At 31.0% G+C, this 19,049-nt stretch overlaps 1 protein-coding gene across 1 annotated transcript; it reads right to left on the reverse strand.

Annotated features, from left to right (window-relative positions):
* Positions 1–5,706: 5,706 nt before the first annotated feature.
* LOC132744169 (uncharacterized protein KIAA1958-like) lies at positions 5,707–10,622 on the reverse strand. Its single transcript, XM_060732790.1, has 3 exons — positions 10,258–10,622; positions 8,901–9,152; positions 5,707–6,432 (listed from the first exon to the last, which is right to left on the reverse strand). The coding sequence occupies exons 1-3, from the start codon at positions 10,620–10,622 to the stop codon at positions 5,955–5,957; spliced, it is 1,095 nt and encodes a 364-aa protein (XP_060588773.1). The 3' UTR covers positions 5,707–5,954.
* Between the last annotated feature and the right edge of the window lie 8,427 nt (positions 10,623–19,049).

Genomic DNA, 19,049 nt, shown 5'->3' on the forward strand with positions numbered 1-19,049 from the left:
CCATACCATTGTGTCCGAAGAATGAGAGAAATCGCCGAAAACTTGCGATTGCTGTGAAGCTTATCATGCACGACAATAGCTAAAAGCCGTCCAAAATACAAAACAAAAACGGTCAGAACGTTTTGATCAACCATACTTAAAAATAATGAAAGATGACTTCCCACTCATCATTACAACTATTCTTTCATTTTGATTTTATCAGTTGAAAATTGATTAATTGATTTATAATTTCATGATTAAATTACTTTCATATTAATTAATATAATATAATTATTTAAATTATATCATCATCGTAAATTTTAATTTCTAGAGATCTCATTATTGATACAGTGTTTGTGTTATATTCTAGGTGCCATGTCAAAAACGAAATTCTTTTTATATTATAATATTATAAAAAGATTAAGTCCCTTTCATTACACACTACATTTTTTCTGATGAATAACATTTGGTTAACATATCTACAAAGCATGAGTCAATGTTACAGGGGGTCACTGTTACAGTGGATCAGTGTTACAGTGGATCATTGTGACAGTGGGGAAATGTTACAGTGGGTCAATGTTATAGTGGGTCAATGTTACAGTGGATAAATGTCACAATGGGGCAATGTAACAGGGGGTCAATGTTACAGTGGGGCAATGTTACAGTGGATAAATGTCACAATGGGGCAATGTAACAGGGGGTCAATGTTACAGTGGGGCAATGTTAAATTTGGGCAATGTTAGAGAGGGTCAATGTTACAGTGGGGCAATTTTACAAAAGAGATGCATCGCCTATGGGCAAATGTAGGGCTTTTTTCATCTTACATATGCATTTGTGACAGTGACATGCAAGAAAATGTAGAGATGCGCAACGAGTTGATAACTCTATAACTATAAAAAGAAGTTTGTCTTAACGCTGTTAAAGTGTGTTTGTACCCAGGTATTAGATTAGGAAATATCACGTTTCTGTAGTTCCAGATACCATCTATATCTTTCAGATTAGTTCAGTTGAAATTAAATAAATTTTGCATTTTTATTCATTTATGGTTAATAACAGATTGATTTGCATGTGTTTCCGTCTGTTACAATTTGATATGGAATAAACAAACGCAAGAAGCAATATTATTATACTGTAAAATGCAGATTATTATTTATGCAAATATCTGACAAATTTGTTCAAGAATCCAGAAATTTTAAAACATAATTAACAAAATATGTTAACAAAGTTAGTGTATAATGATCACTATATGCAGCTTATAGATATCACTTAAAGAAACAAAACAAAAATAAGTACTATTATAAAATAAATTTCCTGCACATCTGTGTCATAATGGGTTTTCTCATCATCACTTCTCATCATCACTTCATTATGAAATGAAAACATCGGAGCTGATACGGAAGAAACATCAAGAGAATTTAGAGAATATGGTAGGTACATGTAGTGGTATGATACGAATATCATTCGAGTAAAATTTAAAGGAACTCCACTGAGGTCAAAAAAGTACAAGCATAAAGTTGAACGTTTTTACATATTTTGTCTGGGGTACTTTAAACACAAAGATATGCAAACTATCAAAAAGAAAATTACTCAAAAACAAATTGAAAATCATATGATTGTGCTATTCTCAGCCTCATTTGAGTAAAAAAACGTTACAACGCTTTTCGGTTTTTTGGTCTTTTTTCAATATGAATTATTGTCCTGTAAAATGGCAATGAGTAAATGATCAGAAATTTTGCACACACGATATTTGTCTAGACATACATAAATCGCCTATCCATGTCAAAGAAAACCCCAGTATAGTCCTTTTAAGCAATAGTTTCTATAAACATATTTTTATTGCTGCATTTTTCTAAACTACTCGTAGAACCTTTATTCTAAAGCTATCAAACTGCATATCTTTGACATGTTATAATAGAACAATAACAAAAGAATTGAAATGCGTGTGGAAAAAAGTCCTTTTTTTATATTGGATTCCCATTTAATGTTATACAACTTACAAAAATAAAACAAACAAAAAATAAATACAAAGCTTTTAAACACTATGCTTCAAGATCAGTTCTCTGACAAAGTTGTTATAAGTTATATTTTATACAATTGAGGCACATGTGTACTCAACTAATCAGAAAGTCATTATTTAACGGTGACCATCTACTTTCGTATAGAAAACATTTTATATTTATAATATTATGTCTTGGAAAGAGATCCCGGACGAATAATTTTTAGTCGTTAAATAGTCAAAATTACTGATATCTATTTTTCAAAGCAATAAATATCGAAGAAAAGACAGAATTGTTATATAAATTAGCAATGTCTAGACCAAGACTATACGTCCTTTAATTCTCAATAATTGTATTACTATGAAAAGAACACTTATTCCCTAGACATTATTCGTTATCCTTCTTTACCTTCATTAAATAACTTAATCATGATTTTTTTGTACAAAACTTCCATTGATATAATTGTTTGATATAAGGTGGACCGGTATACAATAGGCTCATTTTCTATAAGTATTTCAAATATCTCAAATATTGATAAACACAATAGAAATATATCATTTTTGATATTTATATAACTTATTGCTTGAAAACAAATGTTGATACAGTTTTAAGTATATTTGTAAGAACATTTATATATTGAAAAAATGATATTTTGTTCAAGAACACTTCATCATCTGTGTGTAGTAGCAGATCATGTACCAGACACTTACCAAATAAATCTACATATAATTCGTTCGTGGTTTATCGTTTAAGCTGATACTAGCAACAAAATTATTAATTGTATTACATAGAATCCATTACAGACTTATTCACTTTAAAGTAGTACTTATTAGTTTAACTGTTCATACATTCATAGCAATATACTAAAAGATCTTGATTTTTTATTCGATTACGTTAACATGACTAGATTTGGAGGTAAACCGTACGCATTTCTTTGCAAAAAAGAACTAAGATTAATACAGGTATCACAAAAAATAATAGTTAAAACAATCAATTTCAATGTTCCAAATAGTGTTAATATTTAGAAAGTAATCAAATAAATGTTGATTAAATATCGGTTGAAAATTGTATTCATGATTGTAACTATGTTAATGTTCTTTTTGCAAAATGTTTGAAATAAAATTTGTTTAAACTATTATATTTTATTATGTTTCCGTCCGTCTTTTTTTACTCTCCGTCTCGACTACTCACTAAGTAATTGCACGGTAACCCATTGGTGTTTTTCGTTGTCTCTAAGGTGTCGGTTTCATTTTTTTCAGTTTATTGACTATGTTTGAGCCGTGGCATGACATTTCCAACATAGTGGTCAAACGACGTAATCGTAGAAACGTGACGTCAAAGCAGTTTTCGGGGGAAATAATCTTATCTATCATTCTTCAGACATTCGCCCGAATTAGTTTTAAATCGATGTAATATCTGTATTTATTAACATGTCAATTGTATACTAAAATAACGAATGGTAAACATCAAAAGATATAATTATGCAAGCGTCTGTATCATGTTCAAACGGCAATGTACTTGTACATTCAAATATCTCTTTATTTGTATAAAGATATACAACTCATCTCGGTCAAGTACGCTTGTTTCCTTTTTGGCCCATTCGTTTTTGCCTATTTATGTATAGACATGTATATACACAATTGTAGCATATTTCATGTCTGAAGTACACTTATTTTGAATTTTTACTATTCTCTGTTCTACCATACCATAAGCGCATATTTTATTGTGTCATCAGTTTGGTTGTTATTTTAGATTAATAATATCTGTCATATGTTGCGGTTCAGATAGGAATATACACCGCAAAGATGACGTTATTCCGCAGTTAAATTCAATTTTTAAGTAACAACCGCGCTGATATACTTTTAAGGGTAGCCTTCAACCCCTGACAGACACTCGCTCAATCATATTTTAAATCTACGAGTATAAGAAAGATAATTTCGAGGAAATTTATGAGTTGACAAATCCAATTTTATTTGTTCTAACGACACTTGATATCGTGTCCTTGCAACAGGAAACACTTTCAGGGCTTAATTTCTTTATGTAATTAAACAGTCATCACACTTATTCATTCGATTTTAATTTTATTTCCGTTGTCAATATGTTTGACACGTATTTCTCTTTATCCTTATATATAGTAACATGTAGGGACTGATATACATTATATAAATCAGAATAAACACTTAAATGCAAATGGAATAAGAAAGCTATTATATCACGTGGGTATCATTTTTTAATTTAACGGACATTATATATAAATAAGAGAGACTTGTTCTTTTAAGTGGATGTGTGTAAGACACTTGACGTTGTTGAAATCCCGTCCTGCTTTCCGAGTATAAAAATTAAAGGGAAAATATAAACTGAAATAATTTTGCTGTTAAACTCATTTATTGAAAATACCAGTTTTAATTTCAGGTAGTGTATGACATCTTAAGTTGTTGAAAGAAGCGGGAAATGGATGATAATCAGGCTAAACTTAATAAAGTGACAGAGTGATTCTGACTAAATGGGCTAATTTCAGTAAAAGTAAAATTTCAGCTACGTGTTGAATGACCCCCATAATGTTTATATAGCATATACGTTTTCACTTCCGTTGTCATAGTAAATGTATTACCATACCTGATCAACTGTGTAATACTTTTTAGTTATATTTCTAAATTATTTTCTTAAATGATCATAAAATTCTTATTTAAAATTTACAAGTAATTACAAGTAACAGATACACTTCTGTCAAGAAGGAAACACTACGGCATTTAGTTTATATCTGTTGCATCAATGAAAAGCGATCGAATTCCTGTATGAAGATTTAATAAATTATGCACTTATCAGACATTTTGTTTGCGGTGATTCGGTGAATCAAAGTTTTTTTATATGACTATACAATTATTCTATTGGCAATTATACTGCAATCTTATTTTCCACCCAATTATTTAAGAACAAATCAATTAGGTGACAACTAATATTATAATGTGACCCGCTGATTACAATGCGATTACTCTTGGACATGTTTGAAAATAAACAATTATATCTCATAGTGTAACAATGCATATGATCATTTGATGTCTGAAACATAATATTTGGTCAATTTATTATGTCAAATTAGACCTATTTTGTCTTATTTTACTGAGCGTAGAGATATTCCATGCACGGATTCTAAGGATTATTGATCAACCATACAGTACCTTTTCAAAAGATGTAAATGAATAACTATAAATACAATTAGTGTTTAATGCAATACATTTTTTGTATTCATTTCGTTTTATCGTCTTTACACTTAAATTGAATTGATTGTATAATAGAAGAGAAAGATGAAACAAATTCAAGCTGTGTAGATAAAGTTCTGGAGGTAATAGAGCATAAAATGAAAATAACAGATGCAAAAGATATAGAGGATATTTGTTTGTTTTGGTGTAAGATCGAAATTTATTTCATCGAGTGATGGCAAGGATAAATATTTTCACGAGTGGCGCAGCCACGAGTGAAAATATTTAATCCTTGCCATCACGAGATGAAATAAATTTCGATCTTACACCAAAAGCAAACAAATTTTCTTTTTATTTCATGCTTTTCAATGGATTAATTGAATTATTTCTCATTTTTAATGTTTTACCTATCCGAGTGTTCCCCGTTTGGAGCCCCACTTTTTCCTTCTTCTTCACGTGGTAACACATGTATATTTCGTAATAAAAATAGTTCCAGATAAACTTTCATTTTCAATATATAATTCACTAGACAGGGTTTTATTCATTTATTATTTATGTCAAACAGAAAAAAGAAATCGTTTTGTAAATTTATTCAGAGTAAACAACAGTTTTAGGCTGATAAAGCTACTGAATTACTGCGCGTGAATCGAAGTCAGTTCATTTCAATCCGCCATTTTTTTTTCATTCGTAACGTGTGTGGGAATTATAAACAAAACAAGGATTTAAATCAAACTAGTGAACGAACAACATAACAGGTACATTATTTGCCTAATTCATATTAATTAGAATCAGTGTCACTGTCAGGTAGCATCCTGATACGTTTGTATGGCCTAATTATCGGCGAACACGGGTCAACGACTGCAGATCCAGAGGCGGAGCTGGTGTTACGATTCAGTGTTACGGCTGACATTTGGGATAGGCTTTCAGAAATTGAGCTGTTGAAATTAAAAGTTACATTGCCGTTGAAATGACTGTATGCAAATAAACCCTGTGGAGGCTTTCCATTATTGTCACCTGCACGAACACAATCTGACATGGTCATGGATGCAGACTTTGGAGTTGAACTTCGAACTTGGAGATCTGAGTGAGTGTTACTGATTTTATTTGATAATATGTCAGAAATGTTCTTTGATTGATCATTGTTAATTTTGCTGTAGTTGTTGATTGAGTTGATATTCTTGTGCCCAGATATCTGTACTATTTGATTTGCTGGAACTCCCTCGTCTTGGAGTTTTTGTATCAGTCTCTTCCTTGAACTGTAATTTAACAAAACAAATTTAGAAAAACACACTTTGAAAACTAACATAGTCATACTACATGGTCGCATGAATAAGTTCTAGTTTAGTGAACCCTTATGAGCTTGTATATATTTTTTAACTGTTTTTTTTTTTTTTTTTTTTTTTTTTTTCAATAGATAAATATCATGTCTAGCCCTAGCAAACCCCTTAATTTACAAGCTTGCACTGTTACAGAAGGTTTCGCTTAAAAATGTTGACTACGCTTTTTTAAAAAAAATCAAAGTATAATGTGTGTATTTCCGTGGTACATATAAAATAATATTATATCTCATTTGCATACGCCCTTCTAAATTTAATATGACGTCATCCGGTCCATAAACCGCATAGAGACCGGGGCCGGTCCATAATTCTTATATGGCCTGGATGACGTCATATTCAATATAGAAGGGCGTATACATGCAAATGAGGTATAATATTTTATTTTGTTGTAAAATGATTCTTTCTACTAAATTTATTGTTTTGTTTCACATAAATTTATTACATGTTGATCAAAAGTCATGATTTGTCTTTAAATTGATTATAAATTTTATTTATACAGTTTATAATCAAAAACCTGTTTACTAACAATTTTTGCTGCACTTGATTTTAGAGAAATTTGAATGAAAATAGATAGGTGTTAAAATTAGCGCACTTTTACATTCATGGTAAGTGTCATTGCAGAATTTTGTTTTCGAAAATAATGACGTATGATACTGCGGAATTAGATTTAACACGGGATTAGCAGCAAACTATAATTTATATCAAAATTATTAAAATTTATTGAAACTTTGCAAAAGTGTGTCAAGATGTCTACTAGTTAAGCCCCTTCGCCCTTTACCTGTTTAGGTTTTGTTAAGAAAAATTGCATGCTAAATTTGTAAATTGAAAAATCTTTCAATTTACAAATGATTTGTATACCGGTATTTACAAATCATTTGTAAATTTAAGGGTTTCCTAGACCTGAATATTGGGTGTTGGACTAACTAAAAAATGAAAACGATTGTCCTGATTTATATGTAATTCACAAGGTCCCCTGAACTAGAACTTCCACGAACGGGCCCCAATTTCACAATTATTTAATCCAGGATAAGTTTAATCCATACATTTACACACATGCATGCAGGGCTCTCGTTAGCATTTTGAGACTGGGGCCAGGGTCCATGCAGGGGGGGGGGGGATTTTGCATGATTTTCAAATATTTTTCATTCAAGGGGGAATTCTTTTTCAGTAAGACTTGAAATCATGCGACATTTTGGAATGCTACAAACTGTCCAGAACGTCATATTTATATTTATTACATGCTTTTCGGTGGTTTATAGAAATATATCAGTGATATAAAACGGGTAATTTCACTGTTTTAAACAGTGAAATTACCACTTTGATAATTTCACTGTTTTGAATTTAAGCCCCTTACGTTGTTTCAGTGAAATAGCAGCGTGCACAGTACTGGGTACCAACTTAATGACGTGACGTCGTAAATGACGTCACGTTGCATTATTATTTGGCGCGCTTTTCATTAATTATTAGATTTATTGTCTTTTTAAAACGTTTCTTTGCATGTAATAAAAAGAAAATTTGTTTAGTTTAGTGTAAGATCGAAATATATTTCACCTTGTGAACACCAAAAGTTCATATTTCACTCGTGGCTGCGCCACTCGTGAAATATACCTTTTGGTGCTCACTCGGTGAAATATATTCCGATCTTACACTGAACTAAACAAATATCCTCTATATATACTAATTTCCGATTGCCGTCCGCGGAATACATACTAATTTCCGGTTGCCGTTTGCGGAATATATATTCGCCAATCGGCGTTTTCTATGCCAGTTAAATATTAATTTCAAGGGGGATTTTTTTTTGGTTTTAGGGGAAAAAAACGCACTTTTTGGGTGGGGGAATGGGGCCGATATTCGGCCCCAAATTTTACCAAAGGAGAGCCCTGGCATTGCATCAATTTTGGGACATCTTCATTAAAATTGGAACCATGACATAGCATTGACAATTTCGTCTATTTATATTAGTTAAATTTATGACAAATGAAAATACAACATAATTTCAAATGAAAAATTTCCACTTAAAGTACAGCTTTGGAGAGTGGTTGTGAAATTGGGGCTCACCTTTAATTGACAAATCAGTACATTCTTTTTATTTATAGCAAAAAATAATGAATGAAAAATTTAATTTTAAAAATTTAAAACAAAAAATTTCACTAAAAATTCACTGCAACTGAGCTATGTTTATATGGTAATTATTAATTTAATGTATCAATTTGGGAAATGAAATCATTTCAGTTTTACAGTAACATCCCGAAAAAAAAACAAATATTACATAAATTACATTTCAGTATTGTGGTTGATCATCAACCACAATACTGAAATGTAATTTATGTAATATTTGTTTTGTGATATTTTTTTTATATAATTAATTTAAATTAAAAAATCTCTACCTATATGGGGTAATTCTTGAATTTGTAATGTTGGCGTCTGATTTCATATCATTCATGATGTTATATAGTTTGTTGATCCCCATTGGAGCTTTTCTATACCAGCTCTTCTGAGTGCCTCCGCCTGGTGTCAGAAAGAAAGGACTTTCATCCGAACACATGCTCTCTGGTCTTTTATCTCGGTACATCTTGTAGAGGTGAATAGGGCATTTTCGTGTGTCTTCATCATTGCCAAATGCCTTTGGTTTTACAGTTCTTTAACATAAAATTTGTTAAATAAATAAATCTTGAAAACATAAAAAAATAATTACATAGATTCTAAGGTATGAAAATTGTTGAAAAAGATATGAGCAAAAAATACTTTATTTTGTGGTCTTAGTTTATAAGATTTTACAAAATAAGTATTACAGTCAAAACTATGATAGTAATGACCTGCAAATTAAGGCGGCTGGCCATACTATAAGTCAAGGTCACTAACCAATACATAATTATAGGCAATATATAGAGCTACAAAGGTTCTATTTGATTGAATAAAGGCTACTTGTGCATAAAGGTCACATTCTCTCGGATGGCCATTGCTAACAAATTTGACTGTATCATGACAGTGTTTTTTTTCTCTACTTTGAGAATGGTGCCGGTACCGGACTGATTGGGAAAAAATGCGTTATTTTGACTTCTATTGGGAATATTTTTTAATCCATTTTTCAGCTACAAATGAGATTAATCATCATGAATAAAGATAGCTAACAGCTTCCACTGTCCAGGTAGAACTATGAAGTGGTGATTTATATGAATATGTTGGATTAAAATGATTTCAGAGAAATTACTTGGCCTTGTGGGAATTTTGAAAAGCCATTTTGGAAATTTAAACATTGGAAATTGGAATTATAATGTCTTTTTTCTATTGGAACGGTACCATTTTAGGGTAGTAGTTATATAAAGAAAAAAACACTGCATAAGATAGAGTATTATTTCTGCAAATTGAGCACAATTTCTGCAAATTGAGACTTTGAGTACATTTTCTGCAAATTGTCAATTTATAAATATAAAGTACACATTCATATTGTTTCGTTATTATAAATAAAAATGATTACTGTTTTTTAAACTTAAAATTGTGAAGTAAAATAAGTGTTTTTTCTTTAAATTTTAACAACAGGCAGTGGTAGTACATCCGAATGGTCCAATGAAAGGACATTTGTCATCGGCAAAAGATCTGGGTTCGAGTCCCAGTTTGGATACAACTATCCTTGCTGTCTTCTTGTTGAAATTAAAGTTAAAAATACTTTAGAAATAATGTTGAATAAGAAATATGATATTTTTTTTAATCATTTAGAAGAAAAATTGTATTATAGTTTTATACCTTGTATCTCGAGGGTTACAACCTGATCTTGTTTTTGTTTGTCTCTCTTTGTCATACATTAAAAATTCTTGCCCCGTCACCTCGTCGATACATAATTGTACGTCTCCCCAGCAGAGGTCATGGCATTCTTTGCCTGTTCGCATGCCAAAATAACTTGTACAAATAAGCCACATGGAATGTATTAACGCTCTTGGATTGCCATCACCAAGTGTACCATTTTCATACATTTTATCCAGGGTCGCATCATCCAACACTTCTGCAGTTTTTGGTTTGTTGCCCAATCCTAGACTCTTGAGTTGCTGTTGTTTTTTTGTTAATACAGCTCTTGTTTTAGAGAATTCTACATCTTTAAAAAATGGATACATGGCTTGATTTTGATTTCAAATGACGATCGATTGAGCTGATAAATCCTCTGATTGTTGTCGGTTCATATTCGGAACCATCTTTTTTGGTTATGCCCAAAATAAATGTACAGAGAAGATGATTTAGTTCATCTGGAGGTATGTACTCTGGCAACCTGGCTTCATTTTTTGCCATCAAAAATGACATAAACAATTTCATGTCACTTTCTGTTTTTTTTTTATTTTTTTTTTCATTTTCTAACAGGAAGTCATCAGGATCAATTTCCCTAAAATTTCTGTTTGCAACCTGAAAATCTCCATACTCTTCTTTATCATAGAAGTTATTAAAAATATCATCTAGGGCAGAAGCATCCAAATTTGCAAGTTTTTCCATTTTTGCAGACGACAGGAAGTAACTGAATAAAGAGGAAGTACATGTACATGTTGTTTGTAAAAAAAGAGAGTAAATAAAAGGGAGGCAACTCAAGTTGTACTTTTGTACATGTATATTTGGGTTCTTTGAAGGGAAAAAAAGTAGTTCCGTAGCAGTGAAATTATCAAAATGATAATTTCACTGTTTGTAACAGTGAGATTATCAGGATTTAATCTACTGATATATTTCAATAATCCATTGAAAAGCATTAAATAAAATATTAAATTACACCGCGCCCATAGAATAGGCAAATATAGATCGGACAAACAGCGACCGATAGTCGCAAAATTTGCATTTTTCCCTGACAGAGAGAAAGTACGCATAAACTCAAAATCACTTGAAAATCCATACTGGGTGAGTGAACAATATACGAAGGAAGTCTTGGAAAATAGGAGAAGACTTATTCCGATCATGGTAAAAGCCAGGGAAGAAAACAAGGAAGAATTTCTGAGGGGAGACAAATTGTACATTGATGGCATGCTGTACAGAGGAGAGAATGCGCCGGTCAAGAAATAGGACAATCGCGAGAGTGACCTTAAGTGTCTTTTTTGGAGCATTGAAGGTTTAACAAATGATAAGCGATCAAGTAGTGATTTTAGTACCTTTATTGGAAATTATGACTTAATATTTTTAAATGAGACTTGGTTTAATAAGAATTCTGTTCTTGATCTAAATTATATAATTCATATCGTAAATACCAAAACAAAAGAGCCAACAGATGTAGTGGTGGACTTTTAATATATGTAAAAAAAACTCATTAACAAAAGGAGTAAAGTTAATTAAAAATGATGTTGACTGTATTATGTGGTTTAAACTTGATAAAATATATTTTCGTTTAACAGATGACATTTATTTATGCTCAACCTATATTGCACCTGAAAGTTCGCCAATACACAATATTAACGATTTTGATATAATATTTAGCAATATTCAGTGTTACAAAGATCAAGGTCAAGTTTATGTTTTTGGCGATTTTAATAGCAGAGTCGGCAGAAAATCCGATTTTATTATGAATGATAAACCGTTAAAAGGACACGATAATTTTGAAATTGATTCATATTTACCACGAGCAACCAGTGATCATGGTTCAAATCGTTTTGGAGACCGCCTACTTGATCTTTGTAACGGTTTAAATTTACGTATAGTTAATAGTCGTTTAGAAGATGATTTAAATATAGGTAAAACAACTTGTTTTACTCATAACGGGAAAATCCAAGTTGATTTATTGTTGACAGATTTAAGAAATTTTGAAAATATAATATCTGCTTTTGAGGTACATGATTATACAGTACACTCAAATCATGCACCTGTCTCATTTGCATTGAAAACATATACCGTAACATATTGCACAGATATCCCGGACCGCATTTTCTATAGATGGAATCCGGATTATAAGCAATTATTTTTACATGATATAACACAAAATGTAGAACAGTTATGCTATGATTTGAATACATGTATAGATGATCGGGCTGATACGGATAAGCTGGTTGACATTTTTACTCAATTTTTGACAAATAATGGAAATAAATATTTTGAGACACGACGTAAAAACCTAACACATGCATTCTTTACCATTTCAAATTCAAATAAAGAATGGTTCAATGAAGAATGTAAAGATAAAAAGCGGCAATATATTAACGCAATGTCTCAGTTTAATCTTAACGAATCAGCTGAAAATTAAAATAATTTATACGCTAAAAGATTTGATTAAAAGTATTGTTGCAGGGCTGCAAAGAAAAAATAGAATAGATCTCTTGTATTAAAAATGAATGAAATGAAAAATAAACAACCGAAATAAATTTGGAAATTATTTAAGAAAAATAAAGAAAAAGCAAATGGTGACAATATTAACATATCCGAATTTTTTAATCATTTCAAAAATTTAAGTTCAGATTTTGTTTTTGAAAAAGATGATGAATGTTTAGATTTTTTGAATGATTTCAACAATAACATGTTCTCTGAATCAAGCTCTACGTTTCAAGAAATCGATGCACCTTTCTCTATAGAAGAAATTAGAAAAGCAATAAAATTATTGGGTACAAACAAATCATGTTCACTAGATAATGTTATAAATGAATATTTTAAAGAGGGTATAGACATACTCGATAAACCGTTAAATATTTTATTCAATTACATACTAGATAAACAGTGTTTTCCTAGGACATGGACAAAGGGTATAATAATACCACTATACAAAAAGGGAGATCACAATGATACAAATAATTACAGAGTTATAACTTTAATAAGCTGTTTTGCCAAATTGTTTACCGTAGTATTAAATGAAAGATTGAAAAGCTGGGCAAAACAAAATGATGTTATCTCTGATGCTCAATTTGGGTTTACAGTTGATGCTATATTTATATTGAATGCTCTGACTGAAAAACAGATTAAGCAAAAAAACAAACTATTTTGCTGTTTCATAGATCTTATGAAATGTTTTGACACTATTTATAGAAATGGGCTTTGGGCAAAACTTATAAAGATTGGTGTTAATGGAAAACTATTTAAGATTATTCGTTCATTATACGAAGATATCAAATTGTGTGTTAAACATATGAATAATCTTTCAGATTTTTTCAACTGTGATATTGGACTATTACAAGGGGAAATAACTTCTCCATTGCTCTTTTCTTTATTTATGATGTACTTACAGCAAGATCAAACAGCATGTATTACTTTAGATCAAATTTCCATATATTTGTTATCATTTGCAGATGATGCTGTTATATTTTCTGAAACTGCAGAAGGTTTACAACGATCATTAGATAATTTTGAAAAGTATTGTACAAAATGGAAACTCAAAGTAAATATAGACAAAAACAAAAGTAATGTTTTTTAAAAAGGGTGGTAGAAAAAGCAACTTTGTCAATTTTACATACGGTGGTCAGAATATAGAAACTGTAAATAGTTTTAACTATCTTGGAATTGTTTTATCAAGTGGCGGTTCATATATGAATGCAACGAAAACGTTGGCCGGAAAAGGTCTCCGGGCAATGAGTTCATTATTATCTATAACAAAGCAGTTAGAAGTACCTGTTAGAATTATGCTTGCACTATTTGATTTTTGTTGCCTTTATACTTAACTATTCATGTGAAGTTTGGGGATTTCTTAAAGCTGAAAATCTTGAAAGGGTTCATAAAAAATTTCTAATATGGACTCTAAATGTAAAAAAAAGTCAACATGTTATTCCGCTTTGTATGGTGAATTTGGACGATACCCTCTGTATATAGTTAGACATATAAGAATTGTAAAATATTTTCTCAGAATTTATGATGAGAAACGCAATAATTGTATTTTGTACACTTTTTTAGATGACCTTAGAAAATATTTGGAAAAACATAATGGCGTTAAAAATTGGGCTTCGAATGTTTGTTCTATACTACAAAGTGCTGGTTTTAATGATGTCTGGTTATTTCCAGAATCGGTAGATGTTAAAGTTTTTATTCCAATTTTAAGATTACGGCTTTTTGATATATTTACAACTGAATGGAGACAAGATGTTGATAATAGATCATCACTATCCCTGTGTAAAGAAGTAAAATCTGTTTTTCAATTATCACCTTGAAATGTTACGTTGTGTAAAACATATGTTACGTTGTGTAAAACATAGAAATATTATTGCTAAATTACTTTTATCATCACACCAATTAAATATAGAGACTGGAAGGCATAGCCATGTTGAAAGAGCTGGAAGGAAATATAACTTATGTATAACAAATGATATAGAAGACGAATTCCATTTTGTTATGATATGTCCTGTATATAGATTATTAAGAAACACAGTATATTCCCAAATATTATTATACGCGCCCAAGTATGGCTAAATTTATAGAACTTTTAAAAAATGGTAGCTCTGTAAAATTAAATAGACTTGCAATTTTCTGTATTAAAGCTTTTAAGCAAAGGCAGAATAACCTTGATTATTTGTATTAGTAAACGTACATTTTATTGCAATTATCTATATTATATAAGAATACGTTAAAGTAAATGCTTATACACCTAAATATGATTTTTTGGTACTGCATCTGTACACATGTATATATGATATGTAAAGTAAATATTTGATAATATTATATTCACTCTCGCTATATTACATGCATGTACTTGTATATGTGATTGACGATGAACCGATGTGTTCAAGTCAATTTTGTTGAATAAACTTCTGTTCTGTTCTGTTTATAACGCATTTCTAAAGTGTGAAATGTAATGTCTTTATATTTTGCCTGAAATTGATTTATGCTAAATTGGATTTAATTTATATTATAATTCTTCCTTTATTGCTGATTTCATGTAAGAAATCTGAATTGCAAATTCATGTTTTAAATTTATTCACAATGGACAATGGTTATTGTTTGTTTTTCTGATTTTTTTACGCCGAATTTAACATTATTTGTTGGTCAAATATTTGCAGTGAGTCACCTAACAGGCGTTCGATGCATATAAATTCTACAATCAAAGATGATCATCTCAATCAAATGTTTTATTTATTTATCTTTAAAAAAGAAGATAAACAAACTTTTCTGGTGTTTTATAACATGTTTATACATCACCTACCCTTTTAGATATGTTAATGGTCAGGTTTTGTTATAAATATTATTCAGTTAAAAATACTTGATTTTATATTTCGTTACAGCTTATGACTTTGGTCCGTCGTCCGAAATTGCTCGCTAGCTCGTCGGCAAGTCTAATGTTTATTTGATTGAAAGTCAATTCAGCTAATATTTTGGGACTATCTAACATTATATTTTTAATGGAAATAAAGCTGTTTTGGGGTGTTAATTTACATTTGGAAAGGGGTGCGCCAACAGAACATTGAAACTATATAAACAAGAGCCATCCCCCGCCGAATTTTTTGCTCATTGGAAGAATGTATATGTAGCAGAGCAGAATAATTCAATTTTAAGAGCTCTTTTGGTGGCTGAATTGATTACAGATTTAAAACCTATGTGAGTAACAACAAAGGGCAATAACTGAAATATAATACAGGATAGGTTATCATTCTTTTGTACTGTACTCCTCCTCAATTAGATCTATCCACCTATGAAGTTTCCAGTTGATATCCCTAACACGTTTTGAGATAAGCTCCGAACAAAAAGTATGAAAAATAACAAAGGGCAATAACTCAAAAATTATAAAAGGTAGAGTTATCATGCTTGCGCACAGCATTCCTCCTTAATAAGATAAATCCACCTATGAAGTTTCATGTTGACATCTCAAAGACGTTTTTAGTTATGCTCCACTCAGGTGAAAAATTAAGTATGAAAAATAACAAAGGGCAATAACTAAAACAATATGAAGAGTAGAGTTATCATTCTTGTACACTGCCCACCTCATGAGTGAGATATATCCACCTATGAAGTTTAAAGTTGATATCTCAAATACTTTTTGAGATATGCTCCGGACAAAAATGTCGGACAGAAGGACGGACGGACGGACAGACAAACAGACGGATGGAGACTAATTTATATTTTGAGTTTCAAGTGAATACCTTATAATGAGTTACTGTCTGAATAAAAACAAGCATGAAAAATAACAAAGGGCTTAAACTGAAAAAAATATGCATGGTAGCGTTATCATTCTTGTGCGCTGCACTCCTCCTCAATGAGATCTATCAACCTATGAAGTTTCAAGTTGATATCTCGAAGGATTTTTTAATTATGCTCTGGACAAAAATTAAGCATGAAAATAATAAAGGGCAATAACTGAAAAATTATGCAGGGTTGAGTTATCATTCCTAGGTGCTACACTTCTCCTTAATGAGATATATTAGCCTATGGAGTTTCATGTTGATATCTCAAAGGCTTTTTTAGTTTTGCTTTGGACAAAAATTAAGCATGAAAATAACATAGGGCAATAACTCAAAAATTATAAAGGGAAGAGTTATCATTCTTGCGCACAGCATTCCTCCTCAATAAGATAAATCCACCTATGAAGTTTTATGTTGACATCTCAAAGACGTTTTTACTTATGCTCCACTCAGGTGAAAAATTAAGTATGAAAAATAACAGAGGGCAATTACTAAAAAAATATGAAGAGTAGAGTAATCATTCTTGTGCACTGCACATTTCCTGAGTGAGATCTATCCACCTATGCAGTTTCATGTTGATATTTTAAAGGCTTTTTGAGTTATGCTCTGGACAAAAATTAAGTTTTTCAAAAATAACAAAGCGAAATAACTGTGTCCATTTCTGAATAAAAATGAGGTTTCTGGTTAAAACTATTGCCTCTTGCTTGTACTTTATAAAGGTTTACAAGTATTGTAAGGCGGTCTTATCAGAGGAAAACATATATCAAAAAGTAACAGGAATGTGTTGTTTATTGTAAGAGAAATGTAATGTCTGGTTATTAGCACTGCATCAAAAAAAATCTGTCATATGAGACATCATTATTCAGAATCTATAAGGAAAGAGAACATTGTCGGGATATATTTGTGTCACATAATTTCGTTATAAGCATCAGCTTCTTTTCCAGAATCTGTACATTCAAAGCAGCATTTGTTAAAGTATAAGTTTTTAAGGGTAATTTCATATGAGCCACGCCACGTAAAAACCAACATAATGAATTTGCGACCAGCATGGATCCAGACCAGCCTAGTCTGATCAAGATCCATGCTGTTCGCTATCTGTTTCTCTACTTGTAATACGATTTGTAAGCGGACAGCATGGATCCTGATCAGACTGCGCGGAAGCGCAGGCTGGTCTGGATCCATGCTGGTCGCAAACGCACTATGTTGGTTTTGTCATGGCGCGGCTCAATTACGTTTTGTTTGCTTTGTTTTCAATTATTTGAAAGCAACTGTTGTCTTGAACATAATCTATCATGATAAGAATCAAACCGAGTATGCAATGTTCAAGTTTGATTTTGCTTCCTTTGATGTCGAAGTTTGATGTCCATATTTTTCTGGAATGATCTTTATTGTTGAAGTTGCTAGATTATGATTACTGTAGTAAATGGAAGACTATTCTAGAAACTTCTTAGTTAATATATATAATGAGACATTTTTCATTTCTCTTACCTTTTAAGTCATCAGTGACCTTTTAAGTCATCAGTGATCTTTTAAGTCATCAATATATTTGGAGTATTAAGTGATTTATTGGAGCTTGGATTATTTTAAAATAGTTAAAATTATTCTTGTGGATTTTATTGTGGGAATTTATTCTAAAGTGTTCTTGGATTTAACTTGGATTTAACTGTGCTATTCAAAAAGGGATCATTCCAGGATCAGACTAGACATTTGAATTTTACATTTTATATTTGGACTTCAGGTATTTGTACACATAATTTGTTGTTTTAATTTTCTTTAATAATTTTTCTGTAATAAATTTGTTATTGTTACAAGTTTGTTGCTGGCTTTTCTTTCTTGTTACGCCTGGCTCGTAACAGAAATTGGGGGCTCGTCCGGGATGGAATATTTCTTTTTGGCTACATTATTGGAAATTATTAACGTTTATTTTACATTTTATTATTACCGTATTTACTCATCTAAGTTGATATCATAGTTGTTCTATTAAGTGTACCTTTCATTTTGAAATTTTTGAAACACATCACTTTCTGAGTTTAAAACCAGCAGCAAGCAGTCATGTCTTTTAATTTAGAAAAGTTTGTAGCTGAACCTTCCCAGGAGGTATTAGATTTGGCTCAGAAAACTGATTTGCTTGATCTTGCAAAAAAGTATAATTTATCAGAAATTAAATCTTCAATGCGTAAACAAGAAATTAAAAATCTTTTGATTCATTATTTTGTGGATGAAGATATTTTTGGACAAGATGCACTTTCTCACATTGTTGAAAAACACTCTGAAATTTCTGAAATAAAAATAAAAGAGCTTGAACTTCAATTTAAATTTGAACTAGAGAAAATGCAGCTAGAAAAAGAAAGGGAAGAAAGACAGTTAGAAAAAGAAAGGGAAGAAAGAATGTTAGAAAAAGAAAGGGAAAGACAGTTTGAAAAAGAAAGGGAAGAGAGAAAATTAGAAAAAGAAAGGGAAGAGAGAAAATTAGAAAAAGAAAGAGAA

This window comes from Ruditapes philippinarum, unplaced genomic scaffold, assembly GCF_026571515.1.
Source record: "Ruditapes philippinarum isolate M1 unplaced genomic scaffold, ASM2657151v2 ctg10498_1_1_1_1, whole genome shotgun sequence".
Taxonomy (NCBI): domain Eukaryota; kingdom Metazoa; phylum Mollusca; class Bivalvia; order Venerida; family Veneridae; genus Ruditapes; species Ruditapes philippinarum.

Excerpts from the sequence above, each read along its gene's own strand:
- LOC132744169 (XM_060732790.1), bottom strand. The coding sequence starts at position 10,622 with ATGTATCCATTTTTTAAAGATGTAGAATTCTCTAAAACAAGAGCTGTA. Across the intron at positions 9,153-10,257 it reads TGTAACCCTCGAGATACAAG|AACTGTAAAACCAAAGGCAT; the intron begins GTATAAAACTAT and ends TTTATGTTAAAG. Across the intron at positions 6,433-8,900 it reads TCAAGAATTACCCCATATAG|TTCAAGGAAGAGACTGATAC; the intron begins GTAGAGATTTTT and ends GTTAAATTACAG.